General features: G+C 33.5%; 2 protein-coding genes across 2 annotated transcripts in view; one reads left to right on the top strand and one right to left on the bottom strand.

The window, feature by feature from the left end:
• The window catches only part of LOC145297524 (uncharacterized), a 60589-nt gene extending 42277 nt beyond the window's left edge, over positions 1 to 18312 (top strand). The window contains exons 4-8 of the mRNA XM_080143440.1: positions 959 to 1090; positions 2786 to 2913; positions 4035 to 4119; positions 5096 to 5198; positions 17037 to 18312. Of these exons, the coding sequence (XP_079999566.1) occupies positions 959 to 1090; positions 2786 to 2913; positions 4035 to 4119; positions 5096 to 5198; positions 17037 to 17395 (807 nt within the window). The 3' untranslated portion in view covers positions 17396 to 18312. The remainder of the gene's footprint in view (positions 1 to 958; positions 1091 to 2785; positions 2914 to 4034; positions 4120 to 5095; positions 5199 to 17036) is intronic.
• The window catches only part of LOC145297525 (dol-P-Man:Man(5)GlcNAc(2)-PP-Dol alpha-1,3-mannosyltransferase-like), a 209071-nt gene that overhangs the window by 176863 nt on the left and 7570 nt on the right, over positions 1 to 24638 (bottom strand). The gene's annotated exons all lie outside the window — the stretch shown is intronic.

Genomic DNA, 24638 nt, shown 5'->3' with positions numbered 1-24638 from the left:
TTTCTGGGGTCACATTAAGCAAATTGTTTATTCAACGAAGATTCGTGATTTAGATCATCTGAAGAGTCGTATTATTGATGCTTGTCTTCAAATTGATGGTGATGCTGATTTACTGAATCGTGTGTACAGGAACTTTGAATTTCGTATTGGCTCGTGCATAGCTGCAAACGGCGAACATATCGAACAATTGTAATCCTTGTAAAGAATGTTGAATTTGAATAAATGTTACTACTATAACTGTTTTAATTTTTTAACTTTTTTAATTAACATTGGTGCGTGACTTTGTGGCCACAATTAAAATAAAACAGCGTTATGGTCAAACACCCTAGAGATTAATCACGTTCAAACCTAGGAGGCATTCCCTTTGCTTTAAATTTTGTATCCCTAAAAACATTATGAAAAATATATATATATATATATATGCGAGAGACACTAAAAGTACATAATGTTACAACTGTTTCATTTTCATGCAATTATCAAGCAGGACTAGTTCCATTTGATGGTTTTTTTTTTATAAATAATATATATATGGGAGGAATGATTGAAAGAAAAAAAAGGCTCCCGATTTTCTATGTGCAAGTTAAAATTTGATTTGGTTTCGTTAGTGATACTTTTCACTTGTCTCCCCCATACGAGCAAAGTTAGACCGGTCGTTTTTTTAAATCCAGCTTCAAAAACGTATCGCTCTGGATGGAAGAATGTAACAAATAAGGGTGCTTCAGCTGATAAGCTTCCATCCTGAAAGGAGGCTGTATTGTCTGGGAGGATAGCCTCCTGAGATTAAACACTTATTACTACTAACTCGGAGAAAATGTTTTGTTTGATTGCAATCATTTCAAATTGCCGAAGAGATGTATTAACAAAAATGTTTTATAATCATTACCTAAAAAAAAAGAAAAGAAATATATTTTTTTTTATTTCAAAAACTATTGATTTGTGTATTGTTGCTATTTTTCAGGTTTCATTGGTGTTGACAGAAGAAGAAAAAACTTTACTGACTCGTGAAGGTTATGTTCTGCCTACCAACATGCCACTCACTAAAGAAGAAGAACGAGCTTTAAAATCAGTTCGGAGAAAAATAAGAAATAAGGTAACTTTAACACTTGTTTCATCTACATTATAGATTCTGCTAAAGTCTTTAAGCACGAAATTACTGAATGAATACTTAATCTAATCAGATTCTTCTTAGACAAGAGAAAATCCAGGTTGTCCTCGACAACTATATGTCCAAATTGCATGATATAAATGCGGATGTGCATCAAAGACCTTTATTATTTCTGAAATGACCTCTCTAATAAAAATTGTGTTCAGGATAGGTATATTTTCTGATGATAGCACACTCATAAGCATGTGGGTAAAACGAATTTACATATATTCAAGTCAATGACTGAAACCTTAGAGAATGATTTCCAATTTTTAGTGAAATGCCTTTATAGAGTTCAAAGCTTGAAACGTAGTAGGTGATGCACTTTTCTCTTCCCTGCAATCTTTTTCCCACAGAAGAGACATCTGTCTTTGCTCTGTTGTTATTTTCATGGCAAGTGCTCATCTGAGTTCCATTCTATGGTCCCCTTCTTGCCAAACTTTCACAAAAAAAACACTCGATTAGCTACAACCACTGTCAGCAATTTCCCTCACTCTCTATCTGTGCCTAAATCTAAATGCAGATTTCATGAACAAAGCTTCTTTCCTAGAACTGCCCAGAACAAGTGCTTTGAGGACATTGCCAAGGATTCTGCAAAGAAGGTGGGCTTTCTCTACCATGCTAGAAAACTACTCACACCTATATCTCTACAAAACCACCATTTTCCCATGCATAGCTTATTGTGGCCTTGCCTTTCCCTCTTAGATAGGATCCAAAAAAGAGTCGCCAACCTAATAGGTTTTGCATTATCAACCAAACTCCAATTCCTGTCCTGTTGCTGCAATGTTGCACCTCTCTGCCTGTTTTACAAGTACTTTAATGGAATGTATTCTGATGAACTTTCAGTACTTGTGCCTCTCAACATAAATACTTCTGACTAATTTGACAGGCAGCAAAATCCCACCCCTTCACTGTTGAGGTTTCTCGATGCCGGAAAGCCTTCTACTCTAATAGTTTCTTCCTCCAAACTGCTAGACTTTGGAATTCCCTTCTGGTCTTCTACTTCCTTGACTGTACTAACATGTAGAAGTTTAAATGTATTGTGAATGGATATCTTGCTGCTCAACTCCCCACATAGTTTCCCTATAGATACCCCCCTCAATGATAGACTGTGTATATTTTTAATTGAGCTTTTAATTTAATTTTTAATATTTTATTGACTCAGTTTTATTTTGCAAAAAATATAACTCACAAAATCGTCCATTGATAAAAACATAATTTTTGTCCTCGTAATTTATCTAAGTTTAATTTAATAATAAATTACACAAATGATCTTTATTTAAAATCATATTATTTGCGGATTCAATCTTTTCTTTATTGATCATAAAATAGCAATGATGAAATATGCAGAACCTGCAGCGTGATGTTGTGCGAGATTGCCTGGCTAAAATACAACTTCAAAATGAGCACTGTCTGTTTTTTTTGTTTTTTTTTAATTAAAAAAAAAAAACGAAATGTCCATATAGCCAGTTTGTCCGTTGGTTTGTCACATTTCAGTTTAAGATTACATTTTCATTACAAATTGCACTGATTGAAAGGATGCATCTTGAGAATGAAGTTGTCTTTAATTTTCTTCTCATGGAATTTTCGAGAAATTTGCATAATTTCTACATTTAAACTCATTTTAATTTTGGTATTCAGATCTCTGCCAAGGAAAGTCGTAAACGTAGACAGGAATATGTGGACGGGTTGGAGAAAAGAGTTAAATTCTGCACTGTGGAAAATCAACAACTACACAAAAAGATTATTTCCCTTGAGAAACAAAATATGTAAGTTGGATTCATTATTTTTTATTTTTATTGCATGTTACAGTGTGTTATGTTAACCTTCGTCTCAGATCACATAACTGTGTTAAAGTAGTAACCAATTAAATGCAACAAAAGTCCAAAAAGGTAAATTAATACCAGACATGGGCTTGCATTTAGGTAAAAATGCAATTCTTCATAAATAATTGAATTTATATTGCATATATATGAAATATTGCAGCATTAAATTTTTTTTTTTAAATTCAATTTAACATTATATAATCAGTTCTTAATGCTGCAATATTTTAAGTTATAAATTTATTACCTTTTTTACTAGAATATCTTGTCCTTTTCTTTTTCAGTTTTAAGAACTAGTCCTTTACTTTTCCATGTTTAAGTTTAACCATATTACTTTTCATGCTCGCATTTTTCTATTGTAATACACATATTGTCTAGTTTATTTTCTTTATTCATCTTAAAGATTTGGATTTTTGTCTTTTTAAATCCAGATTTATATTCCTTGAAATTTTGACAAGTTAAAATATTGAAAAAAAAAAAAAAAAAAATTAAAGGTCAAAGTACTTCATCATATTCGGCTTAACATGCTAGCATGCATTGGACAACTTTAGAAATTGACTTCCAAATTAACTTATCTCTGTCCAGGTCTTTATTTATCCCTCTTTCTCTGAAGTCCATTCTCATCATTTCCTCCCATTTTAGCTGTGACTTAACCTGCTACATGAACTCTTCTACATCTACTAATCCAAGAATTTTCATCCATTCTTTCAACATACATCTCCTTATATTGTCCAAATTTAATCTTCCTCTAAGATCAATAAATCTAATCTTTTCTTTAAAATTCGCATTATCAATCCCATCATATTATTATTATTGTTTTTCCTCATGCAACACACATTCTTTTCAACCTTTACTGGCAAAGTTTCACTTGCATACATCATCACACTGCATACACATACCTGACTCTTGCAACCGTGATAGCGCTCTTATTTGTTTTTTTTTTTTTTTTTGTTTTATCCCATCTTTGTCTAAGCATCTGCTTTGAAAAATGCATGAAATGTTTTGTTTTATGAAAATTTGTATAATCCAGTAAAAAAAAAAAAATGTCTGAATTATTTTTTTTCCAGATCTCTGGTGACTCAAATGAAGAAACTTCAGTCCTTTATTTTATCTTCAACAAATAAACCTGTCCAGACGAGCACATGTGTTATGGTGAGCCATTCCTCTTACACTTTCCATCATTGTTTTTTTTATATAAAAGAATACAAAAAATATTTTTAAATATTTTTTGTTTGTGGTGAATTCTTCTGCAACTATTAAATTTTGGGTTGCATGGATACCATCACAGACTATTAGGTTGGCTAATGGATACCATCACAGACTATGAAGACAGTTACTCCAAATTCAAATTCAATTAGATTTATTATTTTGTTTTGATATTTAGTTTTATAGCACATCAACTTTTTTTTTAGCCAATGTAAACATTTTTTATGTTTCAAGTTTATGAATTATTTCAGATTTCTTATCTTGAGTGCTATTAGCATGTTTCAACCATTTTTCAACCATTTTCAGGTGTTTCTTGTCAAATTTGGGAATCTGCATGGAATTTCAAATGGAATTCTTTATTTAATACATGGAGGTAGCATGCTCTCATTCCATCAGCCATGATCAGATTGAAGTCTTAAGTAATTCACAGTTGTATTCTTAGTATCATGTGCACTGAGGATTGAACCTTCAACCTCCAGAAGAATGTCACTTACAACTAAATTTTAACTAATATTTTATCTGTTATGCCACAAACCCTAGACATCTGAGTTTGACAAAAATTTCCAAACTTGACAAGATACAGTTGAAGCAGGTCAGAGGTTACATCGTCTTAACCATTACGGAAATAACACTCAAGATGAGAACAGTAGTTCGAATAATACAAATTATCAATCCTCATCTCCAAAATTCAGAAACATAAGTTCAAATTTTTAATCACTTTTGTTGGTGTGTGTTTTGTAGATTAGTTTATTTTTGGGTTGACATTTTATAGTCTGGAATTGGTAAATTCTATTTAACTTAAAGATGAGACTATCTTCACAATAAATGTTCGGATGAAGGAGAAAATGAAACAAAATGTCTTTTTCTGCATTGAAAACACATTTACTTCTTTCTCACCAAAATTTCATTTTTTGTTTTTCAGGTTTTGTTGCTCTCATTTGCCTTAATTATTGTGCCAGCTTTTAACCCATTCAGAAACAAAATGATCCCGGATGGCCTGAGTTTGTCGAAAACTCCAATGCCAGGTAAGGCTATTCTGTTTTTCTTCTATATCTGATAAAAATTTTATACCCAACTTAATACAAAAATTTTTTTTTAATTTAATGAGTCATGTAAACTTCAATGGTTGATAAACTTTAATCAAAAATTAGATTCTCTCCAAGAAACATTTCTGAAAGCTAAGCATCAAAGCAACAATACAGTTACATTTCTAAATTCTTATGAAATAAGGATTGATAATTTGCATCATTGTGTAACGGATAAAGTAATAGGTAAAATTCAGTTCTAAGTAACATTTCTTTTTGGCGGTCCAATCCTTAGAGACAATACTAAGAATACAATTGCAAATTATTGGAGACTTCTATCCAGTCATGGCTGATGGAACGAGAGCATGCTACCTCTGTGAATTAAATAAAGGGTTTCCTTTGAAATTCCATCCAGATTCCTGAATTCGATAGGATACACTTAAAGAAGGAGGTTACATTGTCTGAAACGTTAGAATAACACTCAAGATGAAAATAGTAGTCCAAATAATCCAATCTGTGAAGGTGTCTCAAAAAATAGTCCAACATTAGATCAACATTTGAGTCAAAACGATCACAAACCAATAAACATTTGCTTCATTTACACCTCACCACATATTATTTGGTGGTTGAATAGCAAAGAAAACCAAAAACTGCAAATGTAACACACCCTGGTTTTATGATAATGATTGCAAAACAATAATGCACCTATTTTGCAATATTGTTATAGATATATATCATTTAATTGGAATTCATTATTGAGTTGAGTATTATTTATTAATTTATTTAGTTACCACCTGACAAAGGCCAGAGGAATAGTTGGCCGGAACATTGTAAAACAACAACTGAGAAAGATAAAAATAATAGTCTGCATTAAAAAAAAAAAAAATTAATAAATAATACTCATCTCAATAATGAATTCCAATTAAATGATATATATACCGTTCGATACGGAACCGACCATGGAAGATCAGATAATAAATAAACGTGGATTTATAAGACCAAAAAACCCAATCTTGATCGCTCTTCGGGGCCCATGACACAGTGGATAGAGACGTTGAATCTCTATGATTCCAGGTGAGAATTGTCTGAAGATAACGGTTTCAATCCTACCCAAAACTGACCAAAAATGTAGTAAGACGACAACAACTATGGATGAGAATGCAGTTTGGAGATTCGGAGTTCCTATCCCATTGCGGTTACCACCTGATGAAAGCCAGAGGAATAGTTGGCCGGAACATCATGAAACAACTAAGAAAGATGTTATAGATGAGTTCATGAATATTAGGAAGGTTTCATTTATACGCAAGGATGGAGGCAATGAACCAATCAGAAAGTAAATTTGCCATAATATGTAATATTTAATCAACCTTGACATAGTCAGAATTGCCAGGTTTTATATTCTTTTTATTACGGGACAGAACTAAACTCTGCTCTTTGTGAACTTAATCTTGAGATGATTATTAATATTACTACAACTACATCTATTGAACTATTCATGATACCTACTTGCAACCTATATTTGCAATTCTCCAATTTTTCATTTCTATTATGAGTTTTTACTTGTTTATAATTTCTCAACTAGGATCATTTTTGTCCTAAACAAAAATGACAGATGTAATGAAGTTACAATCACTAATTTAAACTCATTCAAATTACACAGAACAAAGAATAAGCAGCTATAACAAACATATAACACAGAACTAAGGCATATAAAACCAAGGAAGCAAAGTCAGCAATACTCTATGAACAAATTTAACTCCTGCAGCAAAACACAATTTTGAAAATATTTGGGAAAATCAAATGAACTCTTTTCAAACACATTAATGAAAATGTATTAAATTTCTTTGCAAAGAATGTTAACCAACAATTTTTATTTTGAAAATATTGCAAAAAAAGAACGTTAACTAAACGTCAAATCAGACAACTCTAAAACATACACATTATCAGAATTAACAGAAGATATTTGAAAATCTCAAAATTCTACAATCAATCCAGCTGAAATCTATTATGAATTCATCAAACTGTTGTTCCCAGCAAATAATCAGTGAAGAATTTTCAAACCGCTATCAACATCTGAATGAATTGTAAATTCCTGGAATCATGGAAACAATTATAATCCTGATTTCTAAACACTAATCTATGAAACAAATGTTTATGAACTGTTTATACAAAACTATAAAACGTATGATCAACCAAACATTCATATGGTTTATAGAATCTAATAGCCATGTTATCAACTGTCAATGCAGAAACCAACGATCAACAATGAGTCATGTGGTCAGATTAGAAACCTCATTAAGAGAAGCTAATATGAAAAAACAATATCTGATTGTAAATTGTCTAAAATTCCATGCATTCGTATACAATACTACTTATCCATCCATCTATACTTTAACTATACTTACAGAATATGCAATAACCTATATCTATCAGGTATAACTGTACTCCATATCAAATGTTCTCTTGTATCTATACTGAGCATATCTTATCTTTCAGTCTTACTAAATGTCCGGTTTGGGCACCAAATCAGAATTTCTAATAGCAAGTAGATCATACTCTAACACTTTATCCTAATCCTAAACCTACTAAACCATATCTAACCATACATTCCTAAACCTACTAAACCATATCTAACCATACATTGCTAAACTTACAAAACTATATCTAACCATACATTAACTCGTCTCTCTCGATCCAATACTGTAGCAAATTTAGCTGCTTCCACTGCATGAATTTTTACCTATACCCTCTCCCAGTAAAAATGAAAATGGAAAGCATAATAATGCCCTTTTTTAACCACGCTTGAGGAGAGAAAATTTTCTGTAGAAGCTAACCTAAATGCCCGATTTTTCCAGGAGATATTAACCTAAATAACCAATAAATATTAACTACCCATGCGGGGTCGCAGAAATACCTGGATTAGGACCCAGGCGCGGGGCGAACCCCCTCGGAGCTGATGGACCCGTAGGTCTTCCCAGGTCATCCGTCTAGGAAAAGGAAAACTCTGAAACTAAATCTAGGGGAGGGAGGCCTCTTCAGTCCTGGACGACAACCTTCCTAGAGCTGGTGACTCAAACAAATCACCGGTTGGCAAACCTAAACTGCTTAAGGAGGAGATAGACTCTGTCTATCGCCCGGCTTTCATACTCCTTCTTTGCCTATTGGCCAGGCGTAGAGGTACTATCACAGGGACTCGTCTGAATCACCCAGTGGTTGACCTTGTTTCCTGACTAGGGCAATGAACGCCGCTTTTCCCCACTCCCGCCACATCCCATCCTCCTAAACTGGACACAGTGGGGTGCTTCAGTGCCATATATGTCAGTGCAGTTGGACTGGGCTGGCTTTGCCTAATGGATTGAGGGCACCGGATTGACAGTTCCTGGCTGCTGTTTCCGACTGATAGTACAGGAGCCCTAACTCTTTGGTAGCGCTTAGAGCGGCTGCTCCATCAACAGTTGTAAAATATCGGGATGTTTGTAGTGCCATGTCGCGCATGGAAAGGGACCCTACACTCATCCCCGGTGGGCTTTCCTGAGGCCACAATCTTGTGGGTGAGGACAGCTGATGGTCTACTTGTATTGCATGTCTGGTATTCTGCACAACTACTTGTCCAGCACCCCCTCACTCATCCACCCTAACTGAAACTTTTAAATAAAATAAAATGAAATGACAGCTCAAGCAAAAGTTACGTTTAAACCAGGACCAAACTCAAAGAAAACCAACCTGCCTCCTCCCTTGAGGCTTGCATTTACTAATATCCGCGGGCTTAGAACTAACTTAGATGATGTTGAGTCACTTCTGCTTGTAAACACCCCGGATATCTTAGCATTAAGTGAAACTAACCTTCACTCCTCCATTCCCTCTAACCACTTTAACATGCCTGGTTATCTCCCACTCTACCGTAAGGACTCAGACAGACATATGCATGGACTTGGAGTCTATATTCGAAACACCCTCCTCCTAACTAGAGAAATAAAACTAGAATCAGAGGGCCAGGCCTTTATGTGCTTCAGACTAAATATGCAACACAATATTAGCTACTTGTATTTTCTCTACCGCTCTCCCTCAAACCAAGACTGTACCCTAATAAACAAAGTCTCAGACAGCATAGATATAGCACTCTCCCTCGATACTAGCGCACAAATACATGTATTTGGTGACTTCAATGTCCACCACAGTAACTGGCTAGGATTCTCAAATCACACAGACGTAGCTAGTAGCGCAACACATAGCTTCTTTATATCTCATTCCCTATCTCATTTGGTTACATTTCCGACACGTTTCCCAGACCAGCATGATCAACATGCCTCACTTCTAGATCTCTTTCTGACAACGGTTCCCAATGACTGTACAACAAATGCCCACAGCCCACTCGGGAATGCTGATCACGCTGTGATAATGGTAGAAATCAGCCTAAATTCTCGCCCTAAAACTGAAGACCCACTACTCAAAACAACAAGGTATTACAAAAAGGCTGATTGGGAAGCCATCAGGGAGCTCATCAGAGATGCCCCATGGCAAAATATCTTTACTCTTCCAGCGGAACAGTGTGCAAATGAGACAACTGAATGGTTCAAAACTGCTATTGAAGCACATGTTCCCGCACGGAAATACTATAGCAAGCCCCACTCTCCCCAATGGTTTACTTCTGCTTGTGCAGCTGCCATTTGTCAAAGGCAGCATGCGTTCCACAGATTCAACCGACATAAGTCCAGCTCAAATAAACAGAAGTTTATAGAAGCTAGAAATAATTGTAAGAGAGTGATAGAGACAGCTAAGACAGATTACTCTGAAACCACCAGAAAGCGCATCGAAGCACAGAAATTAGGAACCCGGGATTTTTGGAAAATCTACAACAGCGTAGTTAATAATGGACAGTCAATTATTCCTCCACTAACAAACAATCATGAGGTTGCTTGCACGGCAACTGACAAGGCTAATCTGCTTGCCAGTCGGTTTGCCTCAAACTCCACACTGAACTCGGTACACCACTCACTCCCTGATTTTCCTCTGCGAACAGACGCCACACTTGACGATTTGAAAATCACCCCTTCTCAGGTACATGCTATTATAAAAAACCTAGACACCTCAAAAGCATGTGGACCAGATCTCATCCCGGCTGTGCTATTAAAAAAATGCTCTGCCGAGGTTGCTCCAGTTCTGTCCAAACTTTACAATAAATGCCTCAACGAATCTTGTTTTCCCGACTGCTGGAAAACCGCCTCTGTGGTACCAGTCTTCAAGAATTCTGGTGAAAGAACTGACCCACTAAATTATCGCCCCATTAGCCTCCTCCCGCTTTTCGCCAAAATATTTGAGTCCTTAGTTAATCAAGCCCTAGTCCAGCACCTAACAGCTGCTAAACTCCTGACTGATAAACAATATGGATTCAGGCAAGCCCGTTCAACAGCAGATATCTTAACTGTAGTTTCTGAACGTATATACCGTTCATTGGATAAAACAGGGGAGGGTAGAGCGGTGGCCCTTGATATATCTAAGGCTTTTGACAGGGTATGGTACGATGGTCTTCTAAGGAAAATTAGATCATATGGAATCACTGGAAGAATTCATAATGTAATTAAATCCTTCTTAAGTAATAGAAAAATCAAAGTTGTCCTCGACGGACATACATCCAAACAATATGACATAAATGCGGGAGTACCTCAGGGGTCTATCCTTGGACCTCTATTATTCCTGATATTCATAAACGACCTCTCTGATAATATTGTTTCGGAGATGGGTATATTTGCCGATGACACCACTCTCTATAACAGATATGAGGGGAAAACAAATGAACACATATCCAAGGAAATGGCAGAAACACTAGAGGATGACCTCCAATCCGTAGTGGAATGGGGACAAAAATGGTTGGTCACATTCAATGCTGCTAAGACTAAGCTTGTTTCCTTCAATAACTACAAGAAACCTTCTCTACCACCAATAGCAATGGCCAAGAACACATTGCCTGAAAGTACTTCTTTTAAACTCCTCGGCCTAACGTTTACAGGGAATATGAACTGGAATAGATACATTGAGAGCATTGCCAAGGCTGCTGTAAGAAAGGTTGGCTCCCTCTACCATGCTAGAAAACTACTTACGCCTGCCAGTATCCTATACCTCTATAAGGCAACCATTCGCCCATGTATGGAGTACTGTTGTGGGCTGGTGCATCTGCTGCTTGTCTCTCGCTCCTGGACAGGGTTCAAAAAAGAGTCGCAAACCTGATAGGTCCTGAACTGTCATCTAGGCTTCAACCTCTGTCCCATCGACGAGATGTTGCATCCCTCTGCCTGTTCTACAAATACTTTAATGGTGAATGCTCTGACGAACTGCAAACACTTGTACCTCCCCGACGTAACTACCCCTGACAAACCCGACAAGCTACTAAGTCTCATCCCTTTACAGTAGAGATCCCTAGGTGCAAGAAAGCCTTTTACTCCAATAGTTTCTTCCCCAGAACTGCGGGTCTTTGGAACTCCCTTCCGGGATTCTGCTTTCCCAACTGCAATGATATGCAGAAGTTCAAGTGTAATGTTAACAAACATCTTTCTACTCTTCTCCCTTCATAATGACCCCGCTAATTAATTCCCTAATAGTAGCCCCCTGCTTAAAAGTGGCACTGTGCCTTGTTTGGGGTGAAAATTGAATAAAAAAAAAAAATAAAAAAATTTTCTCTGATCTAACAAAAGCATATGATGATATGACTTAGAAACAGTCTGAGATTAAAAGGCAGAATTAATAATTTTATAAGCAACTTTCTCTCAGTTTTAATCATTTCTGACGTGTAAAATCAAAAAGAGAAACTCTCACAAAAAAGTGTACTGTCAATGACCCCATTCGCGTTTAAGATAAACAACATAACCAAATGCTTGTCTGCATGTTATCAGCTCCAGATCAAAACATAAACTGTAGAATATCAACTGTATTAATGCATGAATAAAATTAACAAATGGACAATCAAATGAATTTAATTTTTCAAAGACTAAAACACTGCATACGCTTTTACCGATTATGGAAAAACACAATCACTAGAGTTAGACGAAATAGAAATACTGGTGACTGATCAACACAAATTCCTGAAGATTATTTTTGACAAAAAACCTTCATTCTCACACTAAAGCAAAAATGTGGTAAAGCACTCTTCTCTATATAATTATCAATACAGACTGAGGAAGAAATATGCAAACACTAGTAAAAGTATACAGTATCTTAATCTGATCCAAATTAACTTTCTGATCCATGCTCCTGCATATACAGATAAAAAAAATTCTATAACCCAATCCATCATGAGGGATTGAGGCTCATCCTAATGAGCTTCAGAATATCCCTAGCAGAGAGCCTCATGAACCAACACTCCAACTCCAATTTGGAAAACTAACTTTACAGTATTGCATCAAGCTAAAATCTAAACCAACCGTTCAGCAGATGATTACATTTAAAAAATATAATTGAATTTTCAACCCAAAATACAAACCTTTTATTCAATTTAAAAAAAAAGACAATAAAACTACTTGTTTTTTGCATAGAATTTATACTCAAAGAATCAGGAATCTCCCAATTCCCTAAAATCTAATACAATACAACTAAGCCCACCCCATACCCTATTCTTGAATACTTAAACAAAGATAATCCTAAATACACCCCACCGATGCCTCTTCAGTCTCTAGAGACAATGGATATCCCCTGCAAGGGTAGCTGCGCATGTAATTGTGAGTCAAAGGTTGCACAATCTCCAACTACACTTCTGAATCGGCACTCCTTGATTCCAGTAGCAAGGAGAGGTCCAGGACAACTGGAAAGTGTTGAGATAAACAGAGAGCATATACAGCACCTGGAATTCCCAAATGGTCATCCATTTTAATAATGACCAGGCTTAACATTGCTTAACTCTGGTGATCCAACTGGAACCAGTATGTCAATGTGATTATGCTGTATTACACCTGACCACTCACCTGAAAAACACTTTTCAACTTATCGTGAGAAACTCTACATCATTTATATAAATTACTTTAATGATTCCGAAGACAATGATAGAACTGGATGTGAAGCGATCCACAACAACCCGATTGTCAGAAGATATTTGGTATCAAAATTTCTGCAGTTAATCCAGCATGAATTGATTATCCAATCAAATTTCCACTCTGTCCTACTAGCCAATAAAATAGAGAATTGGCATTAGATTCAGTAAGTTACTGATAAAAATGTTAATTATTGAACCAAATAAAGTCTAGCAAATGAAATTTATATTAAAAGAAATAAAATAGGTTTCATTAAGATGAATAGAGATGATGCTTATTTGAAATACATGCTTACGAAATTGACCGATTCTTTCATCCTAAAACAAGAACCACATTTATTCTATATGCATTAAAACATATCTTGATGGCATGTAGAAATATCTCCTTCATATTAGAAGAACATTCTACAACATTGGAAGCTGAGAGAGAACTATTCAAAACAATAAACTAAAACTTCTTTCCAATTTTTCAGAAAAAAAAAAAAAAATACCTGTCTTCGTCCAAAGCTATTAAGATTAAATATTTCACACGCAAGTAGATATAAACATATCTGGAGGTGTGAAAATACTAACAATGAGATTATTTAAAATATAATATTTACTTTACAAAGCCAAACAAAATAATTTGTACTTAAACCGATGGTTAATTCAGTAACCTGGTGACAGGAAGGTTGTACAAGGGTGGGAGAGGAGGAGATGATGAGGAATGAATATGCTATGTTCCTGCAAAGAAATCTCAAATATTAATTTAAAAAAAAATAAACTTTGGTGAGAGAAAAATTTCAAAAGTAATTACCCTTTAGTACCAGGAGGTCTTTCTATATATATATATATATATATTGACTGGAATTACCACAAATTGCACTAAAGTTGAAGCAAAACACAAAACAACTGTTAGGTTAGCATGGAAATCTCGTTTTATAGAGGGCTCCAACCTATAATAGAAGATTCTGGAACCTGTTCGATCATTCTCAAAAGTTTTCGAACCTTCTGGATTTTTCTAAAACTTTCTATTTCTTTTTTTTCTTTGTTATTAGAGACTTTCATATGACTATAGGGAAGAAAAATTAATCCCTCTTAACACTAACTCATACCAAATAATCAATTAGCAGTTGAAAGCATCATGAAATACAAATGAAAAACAGAAATTACAATAAACATAAAAATAATTGCATAACAGCTATTTCCTCTCTTCACACACAAAGAACAAATAAAACTTTGGCATAAAATAACCCAATAACAGTTGACATGCTATGAAATTCAATCTAATGATTTTTTATATTTTCAATTCTACACTGTTTTTCAATGTAGAAATATTGGACCTGTTAACTATATACACATCACTAGCATATCTCTACACAAAGTTTAGACATTATTAACACTAGCATATCTCTACACAAAGTTTAGACATTATTAACCATCTACATTTGATACAGAAAAGATTGGCTATCACCAACATTGATCGTTATTGCTCAACAATGAAAAGATGAATAAATAAATAAAATATCAATGTATATAACACAGAGGAAGGCCATATTCAGACAAAATCATTTTCATTTTCATGAAAAAGAAAAACGAAAAGTTTTGGTTTCAAAAATAATTCCTTGTAATCTAAAAATTTCACAAGATGCAGAATTGGTTTCATAAAATAGAGAAATTTATTTTGTAATTGAAAAATATGTTGTTCGATTAAAACTTTATTTGCAATGTGAGGAACATTTCTAGTGGCAATTTTGATTTAAAAGATTTCAACATTTTTACTTGAATATATTTCAACATTTTTACTTGAATATATTTCAATGTTATTTTAGTAAATGAAGTAATGCCTTTCTTTACAAACAATATAAAAAAAGAAAAAATTGTGAATGTGTGGGTTGTGCCTTAATGATTCTTAGTGTTTTAAATGTTTCATTTTTTTAATGCAAATTAATTTTTGAATAGTACTTTTGAATTAGAATTTCTAAGTTAAGTCAATACAATACAGATATTTTTTATTAAATAAAAATTCACTTTAAAAGTTAAAATCAAGAATTAATTTGTTTCTTCATTTTAGCATGGTGTCACTTGAAAAGCAAAGTCTGTGTAGTCTTAAACGCTTATTTATTTACTAGATGTATCTGGTGTTGCCTGGTATTAAACATAGTGTTACATTCCTTTAAAAAAATGAAGTTAAAAAAAAAAAATGAGAAGAAACTGAGACGTGTATGCGAGTATTGTTTTTTTCTTGTAAGTAAAAAAAAAAAAATACTCAAGCTGAGATCGAAACCAAAACCTAAAGACAGTGAGTCAAGTACAATAACTATTAGGCAAGCTTGACATGATCTTTAAGAAGTGTTTTTAAAACTTACTTATTCTTAACGTAAGGAATGTGTAATGTTAACTATGCATGCATCTACATTTGTGAAACATTTAGCAAACTTAAAAATTTGATGATCTTTATGTACTAATTTTTAAATTTTGACCCCTTAGCAGTCTGTTTTTCTGGATGAAAATTAATTAAAATGTTTTTCACATGTCTGAGTATCCTATATACCAAATTTCAAGTCGGTAGTAGATCCAAAATCCATTGAGTATATAGGTTGAGAAGTGCCCTTACACACACATTCTCACTCTTATCGATATATATATTTTCAAATGTTCTAATCAGGAGGATTGCATCAAATAAAGTAGAGTTTTTTTTTCTTAGCTGTAAGTAGTGTGTAAATATGAGTAAGAATTTTTAAGTTAATAAGTCAATACAATACAGATTTTTTAAATAAGCATTTATTAAAAAGATGTTTGAATCAATTTAGTTTTTATGGTATAGGTCTTCATCAGGTGTTTCATTTTAAATAAATAAATGTTTATTTTAAAAATAAATTCTGTGTTGTATTGGCTTAAAATAAACTTTTATTCATATTTACACAATGCTTACAGTAAGAAAAAAAAATCTCTAATTCATTAATATTTTTGGGAAGTTGAGCAGCAAGGTGTTTGTTCACATTACATTTAAACTTTAATCAGAGAAGCAAGGAGGGAACTCCAACATTTAGCAATCTGAGCAATGAAACTATTGGAGTAGAAGGTTTTCTGGCATCTAGGAATCTCAACAGTGAAGGGGTGGGATTTTGCTGCCATTGGATTAATTGGGAGCATGTTCATTGCAGGGGACACAAGTGCTATGAATTTATCAGAGCACATTCCATTTAAACACTTGTAAAACAGACACATGGATGCAACATTGCGGCGATGGAATAAAGGCAGGAGTTTGGCCGATAGTGCAGGACTTATTTTTAATTCTTCTTTTGGACTTTGTCTAAGAGTGAGAGATTAGTGGTAGATACACCAGCCCAGATGTGGCAACAATACTCTATGTATGGGTGAATTGTTTATTCATTTGATAAATATTAGGAGACAATCTCTACAATATTTGTAGTGTATCAATGTGGTCTTTCCAATAATATTCTAGGCCTGTGTCCATGCAGGGCATCAACAAAGAGCAAGGACAATGTTTTATTATATTTTATGTAAAACTTGGAAAATTATAGAAATTAGAAAGTAAGAATATAATTGTAATATGGGGTTCGGGGCTGGAAGCAGAAATACACCTGGCTTTTGATCCAATGCTGAATGTGCCTGCTAATAGATAATAGCTTATAAATACGAGTTCAATTTGGTAAATTTTCTAATTCAACATTCCTAAATAAATTGATTAAAATTTCAACTCTGTTCAATTCTTAATTCTTACTTTTTTGAAATTGACGATTTAACTGTCCTTTTTTATTTATTATTATTGTATTGTTTTCTTTTTTTATTCTTGTATTGTTTTCTATTTTTTATAGGCAATTCTCGAAGTCTCTTACACAAAATGGAGGATTACTGCCCGTCAAATGAAGAGCAACTAAGCACTATATTTCGTCGCAATCCATTCCTGAGCACACCAAAGAGTTCTTTGCCGCCGTTAGCTATGGCAAATGAAAATGTGAACCAGGGTTCAAACAATCATCAAGAGACAGAATTTTACAAGAGCCACTCAAAAGCATATAAGAACAACAGTCCAAGTTCTGCACACGCGGAGACTAACAAAGTCGTTCTGAAACCCAATGCATCGATACAAGTTGTGGCATCTATTCAAACAGGACGAGGATCTCTCACAGGGGACATAAAACATTCAATACATACGGCGGGGACTGCAGATTAAGGAATTTTGTGGAGGAAAGAACAACTATTTTGAAAAAAAACAAAAAAAACACCTGACTCCCCATTTCCAAAGAATTATTCTAAAATCATATTTTGGCCTGACATGAACACATTTCTGTTCTAACATCTTTCCATGTCTGTGACATGATCGGATATATCGCCTATTTTAATTTTTTTTTTTCCTGGGTAAAAATCATAGACAAATGATTTCTGAGTGTACATAAAACTGAAAACATATTTAAGTTTGAAATGTTACAGCTGCTGCACCTCTGATATGTTTAAATCTGTTTTTTTTTTTTTGTTTGTTATTGAGTCGCTCTCTCTTCCTCTATAATAATTGTAACATAAAAATTATCAACTTTTATTTTTAACATAAAAAACAAAGCAAAGATGTTTTTCCTTTATATACTAATGATGTATAATAATATGAAATATATTTGGAGAGAATCAAGAAGAGATCAAAATCTATCGAACAAAAATCTATTAAGAAAGAGTAAAGAAAAACAAAAATGAACGCTTGTAGAAGTTTTAGTGTATGCAGTAATTTTACCTGTTTTTTTTTTCGTATGGTTGTATTTGTATATAAAAAAAAAAAAATTATTGAAATATATGAGTGAAAAACGTAGACGAAGAATGAAATCTGTGAAACTCATTTTTTTTTCTGCTTTATATTTTATGGACATTTTATTATATTAATGATTTTTATTATTCTGCTTGCGTGTGTATGTGGAGGAGGGCAGCCTAACCATTACTGATGCAGACAATGTAATTGTCAAATTGACTTTAAATCCTGTTGAAACTATTTACCTTCAATGAGATGGTAAAACTACTGGGGATAGGTATGAACCCCAAAATTCAAGCATTAAATAATCCAATGAGTAGACCTCATTCATAAAGATAATCACATGAAATGTCTTACTTTTGTTTTTGATCTGTTTTTTTTTTTTTTTTTCAGACTTTTTTCCTCATCAATTGGTATTTACGTTTTGAATAATGTTGCCTTCTTCATGCATGTGGTTTAAGAATGTTCATTTTTGTTTCAGGTCATCCTATGAAGAAGCGTTCATGGCTTTTAAAAAATTTAGACCCTTTTTCAGTTAACTCAGTTTTAAGTATGCAAGAAATATCAAAGTACACAAACCATCATAAATCATCGTACACTTGTGGGAGGGGGTCACATTGGTTGATTATACAGGGTGTCCAAAAAAAATGTACTGTAATGGCCATGTTTCGTAATGTTTACAAATTTCTTGGTGCATGTAAGCAGCATTGTCTAGACAATAATGGTCATCAATGCAAACATGATTCTTCAATTACATTTGTCTTCTGTATTCAAAGCTATTCCATTTCACTATATATTTATAAATAAAAGTTTTAAGTCTTTTGAGACATCCTGTGTGTATATATATATATATATATATCTCACAGTAACCATTTTAAAATACAAAATAATACAAATTTCCTTCTTGTTGCTTATTTTTAAGCATCTGTACAATCACCAGTTTATAAAAGAAAAAAATGATTTTTTTTTTTAAATCGTCCAAATTATTTGGATGTAGCTACTTTAATAGTAAAAAAAATAGTTTTGTTTTAATTTCAAATTTTACTTATTAATTGAAAAGATTATTGCAATGATGGTAGCACAAAATGCTTATTAATTTTATGTTTAAGTTGCTTCATGAACTTGATTTCTATCAAATTTTGTGTTGCCATATTATGGCAACATTCATGTTTTCATGTAATAAGCAATTTTTTTTAATTGTTATTGAAATACACTAAGAATGTGTGAATATTAGAAAACCCATACCAAAAATTAAATGGCTTAAGGAAAACTTGGATTAGGTATCTGAAGCAAAATTTTATTTTCATTATATCTAAACAGTTTTAATGTGTGAGCACATAGATCTTTACAAAGCATAGACAATGATACCAAATTGTACTAAATCAATTAGTCACTGAATTATGATTGGTCAAAATTTGTTGAAAATTAAAAATTTGCCACTTTGTGTGCTATTTTAACAGTATATCACTAAAAACACGACTGTATCATGTCGTCTTGTGGTAAATGAAAACTCATGATAATGGAAACAATAATTAATAGATCAAACCAGCCTAAATATTAAGCAAAATCCCATTAGCTTTTGCAAAAATAACACAGAAGAGCAAAATTATATATCAAGTCCTCTACATTGATAAGCAATCCTTTTTCTTTATATATGACTCTTTATATGCATAGAGGTATACAATATTGCATGCTTCAAATTTGAAAAACAACATAAAAACAAATCGTCTGTTAGGTTATTATTTTAATAGCCTAAAAAAACTTAATGAAACAATAGGAAAAATTAAGGAGAAAATTCAGCTGTTAACAAAATTAATTGAAGGGAACTATCACTATATCTCTCAGTTTTCATACTTGAAACTAGGCTGGTTTGAATTACCTAAGATCTTTTTTTTTTCCTATTAACATAAAGGCCTTAATGTTTTAACAGTTTTTATTGGAATGAAACAAACAAAATATCTATGCATCATATAAAAAACAGATTTTAACTCAATAAATGCATGTAAAATCTTTTTAAAAATATTAATGAATAAAAAATATTATTGAAAATGTGTTTGCTTACCCCCTCTCAAATGTTTTTATAACAAAACTTTCACTGGAATGAAACTAATGTGAAAAAAACATTTTTGTAAGAAAGAAATTTGTTAAAAATTAAACCAAACAAAAAACAAAGACACTTTCAAAACTGCCCACAATTATGGCATAAAAATTAAGGATCCTATGCAAAATCTGTTAAATTTAGAGTTCCTGAGCAGATTTTTTAGAAAATAGCAAACAATATATTAAACAGATGCAAGACTTCTATTCCAGCCATCATTAATGAATCTGAGGTTATATTTTCAGCACTTGACAAAGTCAAATTATTTGCAAAAAAAATCTTTACTATAAATTCCAAGAAAGGAAGAGCTGCTCACATGAAAAGTGAAACTGTCTACAACTTTACTTTGTTGTCATATACACCCAGGGCGAGTTGAGCCTGCTCCTCCCATAGAACATACAGCATCCTGAATGAACGCATTTCACACATGATGGTTCGCAGTGGCTAAGATAGTTATGGGCAGCCAGTCCTGGGACAAATGACGAACACTGTAGACCTGTGGGTTGGAGATAGATTCGATGTTGGCTTTGATGGTGTGTAATCACGTCTTCAGCTGGCCTCCTGGGCATCTTCGCCAATTTTGGAGTGGTTTTGGAGCCATTGTTTCATGTCATTTGACCAGCAATTTAAAGAGATCATTTGGCTGCAACAGAGTTGTTGAAACATACTTGGGATGATGAATATTGCAATTTAGCCAGCACAACAATAATCTGTTGTTACTATCATGGCTGGCATTTGACAATTTTTGTTATTTTCTTTTCTTGAGCGTCATTTATTCATTTTGTATGAATCAGATGATTATTGTTGTCATTCATTTCCCTTCATATCTTTCTAGTTAGAATTCTTTCTAGAAAGACTTGTGTACGTATGGACTTGTGTACGTATGGACAGTACTAAGTGAAAGTGTTTTGGTAGAACAAACTGGACTCCAACTTGACATACCTAGATTGTCAATCTGTGTCGTTAACCGCTGAGCCATCGTCACCTGACTGCTGTTGCTTACATAAATTTAAAGTCAGTATAAACATTGACAGAATCTGTCCGGCCATCACATTTTTAAGGTTGCTGTCGATTACAAAAGGATTCATCCAGCCATTTAATTGGTGTATTGTTTTTTAAATATACTCAGTGTATTGAAAAAGTTAAAAATCTTAAAGAATGAGAATTTTTGAAGCTATTTATAAACATTGATTGGAAGTAAAATGACAACACGCACTTCGAATTGTCACATTTACGCCATAAAATGCACCACTTGAAACAAATTTAACATCTTAATGAAAAAAGTATGCAAAACTTATCCAATAACCTAACATACACATTCAAACGAGATATCGACATCCAATGGCTATGAATCAGAAAGTGATAGTAATTTAACTTGTTTTATTTGCATTGGTTCTCTCCAAAGATCTACATGAAGAATTCCAACTAACATGAAAATGTTGCTAAGGAATCGACAAGATATGAACACGCAGAGTCATCAAGTTCGCTTCATATCTACTTTATCGCAATTATTTCTATACATCAACATCACCTATATTAATTGAAAACAAAAGAATAAACATGATTTTTGGAAAATTTCGTTATTCATGCATCCTAATCTTCAAAAGATTTTTTGCTTGTTGAAAAAAGTTTGCCATAATCTACATAGTATGTCCATTGTTTTTAACAGTATCTGTTTAATTTAACAATGGCAAGCTACAAATAATGTATGCATTAAAGAATAAAAACTAAAAGATGTTTTTCAGTTTTACTTTCTTTTTTTTCTTCTTTTTTTTTTTTAAGTCTTGAAATTAGGATTGATCATTTGTACCATTTACTTACTCATCTTGAGTGTTATTTGCACAACGTTTCGGCCGATGTAACCTCCAACCTTCTTTAGGTGTATCCTGTCGGATTCAAGAATATTCCTGTCATACTTTGGAATCTGCACAGAATTTTAAATAGAACCCTTTATTTAATTCACAGGGATAATGTGCTCTTGTTCTGTCAGCCATGTAGAAATCTTAATTTGCAATTGTATTCTTAATATCGCCTGCACTGAGGATTGAATCTTCAACCTCCAGAATAGTTTCACTTACAACTAAATTTTACTAAGTACTTTATCGGTTACACTACGGGTTCTTGCATGGATGAAATAAAGCATTCTGTTCACAATTCTATGCAGATTCTCGAATTCAACAGAAAGATTCCCAAGTTCAACAAGTGACACCTGAAAAATGTCGGAAGTTCCATTATTCAAAACGTGAAGATAGCACTGAAGATGACAACAATAATCCAAACTTAGTTCAAAAGTTTCAGGAATAAGCATAATCAACAAGGAAATAAATAGAACATATTTTTCGAAATATTGTAACAGCAGCTCAAGTAACTGAAAAGACGTTTTAGCTGCATTAAACTTTCCGAGAGGTTAAGCTGCTGACTTTTAGTTTTAGCATCTGGACAATGAAAGAAAGTTATAGAGAATTGACATGTATGAAAAAAAAAAAAAAAAAAAAATTTGGTCAGTGAAGTATGGAAGCCTGGAAGGAAATAAGTGGTAAAATATTAGACATTGTTGTCATATAAAATCAAATCAAAGATAATTTTTCTTTTGAACTAAATAAACACAAAACATTAAATACGTTTTTCTTTTTCATTATTTATATTATACTAGCCTGGGTGCCCGGGTGTTTGGAGGTGTATGTTGAGCAAAAAGAAATTTTTTTAAAAAGTGGTAGTAGCCAGGCAGGCTCGAACTCGTATCGCAAAGGGGGAAAAGAATGTGAAAAAAAAACGTGATGTGCTTGCTGTTGAGCCCATCACCAAATCGGAAGTGACATAGGTTTAAATTAAGGCTAGACAATTGAAAAGAGGTGATAACTTTCGAAAATATCAGCGAAAAAAGCGACCCCTTTCTGTAGAAAAGTGGCCAGTTAACTGGCCACTTTTCTACAGAAAGGGGTCGGTGAAGGAATTAATGTTTGTGGTCAATTTTTTCGATATTTGTCGTCCAAAGGGTCGAGCTTCCAAACGATACTGATCTTGTGTTGAAAGTTTTAGGCAGACATACAAACATACATATATACATTTAAACAGATAGATGAGATTTATTTATATTATACTTCTTTCATTCTGTCTGTCCATTAAATTTTTTCTTGGAAACTACTGGGCTGATCTAGCTGAAATTTTGTCGATTACAATAATAAACATAGTTGCAGTTCAGTATGCCATTACTAAGTTTTCCACATGTTTTAATCCACAAATCATCAGCAAGCTAATTAATCACTTTCAATATTCTAGTATTTTCTAGTCATCCACGGCCTCCCATTCTTTCAGCAGCACTATTTTACTTCATTAAAAAGTCTAAGAATTGGTGAGCAATAGATACTCGGGATGACACTTTTAGCTTGAGTTGATAGAGAATTTTAGTGAAAATAAAGTTTTAATAAAAGGTAGGGAAAGTTTCTTCCCTCGGACTGTTAGACTTTGGAATTCCTTTCTTGCTTCCATGACTGCACTAATATACAAAGGTTTAAATTAACAACAACAAAAAAAATTAGATGGGCATCAACATAAAAATTGGCACTGAATTTGCTATTCGCTCTAATACATGACCTTGGCATGTAGTACATTGCCTAAACAACATACACTATTCATTCATCAATCCCAAGTTCACGTATCGCCACGATAGCACCTTCCTTAGAATACAATCAAATGCTTTTTCAAGATCAGCAAAAGCAAAGAACAGGTCTTTGTGTTTGCCAACATACTTTTCTTGAAACTGACACAGGATAAAAATGGCATTTGTAGTTCTTCGCCCAGGCATAAAGCTGTATTGCATGCTGTCAATGGAGATTTTTTATTTGATTATAACTTTCAGGATTCTTTTTAATAGCTCCGATCCTTGAAAAGGTTGATACAGACGTTAAAAGTTTCGCCTGGCCTGGTAAAAAAGAAAGTCCCCAGTAGTTCATTTGAAACTTTCCTTTTGAAGGAAAGAGAAGAATTCCTTTTTCATGAAAAAGAAAAACTTTATTGAAAAAGACAAGAAAATCTAAAGAAAAATCAAAACTGAAGGAAAACAATTCCCTTTTTATGGAAAAGATTAAAAAAAAAAAAGGTGTTTTTTTTCATTAAGAAAATCGAAGAACATTTAACTTTTGAAGATTTTGTATTAAAAGAAAAGAATTTAGTTTGAAGCAACTTATTTGAAAGAAAAAGAAGTACACACACTTGAATTTTTCTACTCAAGCAAAACTTTTTAACCTTCGGTCTCTCTCCATAATCATGGACTCATTCTACTACAACTGTATTTTCTTACTAAGCTTTGTATTCAAATTTCCTAGTGAACACAGTGTTATGGTTTCGACCATATTGGTTTGCCTTTTCATTGGACTTTGTCTGCAGAGAGGGTGGGGGGTCACTGGTATGGGGCAAACCTATGTCTCCTTATCACTCGCCCAAGCCTGCAGCTGGAGAGGCAACTCCAGCTTTGACTTTATAGCCTGAGCAGACGCTGTAGTGCACTAGACTAGACGCAGAATGCCATTCTTATAAGACAGGAGGTTGCCGTCACAATATGGCCGTTTTTACTCTCACTAATAT

The sequence above is a fragment of the Euprymna scolopes genome, chromosome 18 (genome assembly GCF_053919585.1).
Source record: "Euprymna scolopes isolate OS-2025 chromosome 18, ASM5391958v1, whole genome shotgun sequence".
Lineage (NCBI taxonomy): Eukaryota > Metazoa > Mollusca > Cephalopoda > Sepiida > Sepiolidae > Euprymna > Euprymna scolopes.
The sequence above is the reverse complement of the archived record's forward strand: the minus strand, read 5'-3'. Positions and strand labels throughout refer to the sequence as shown.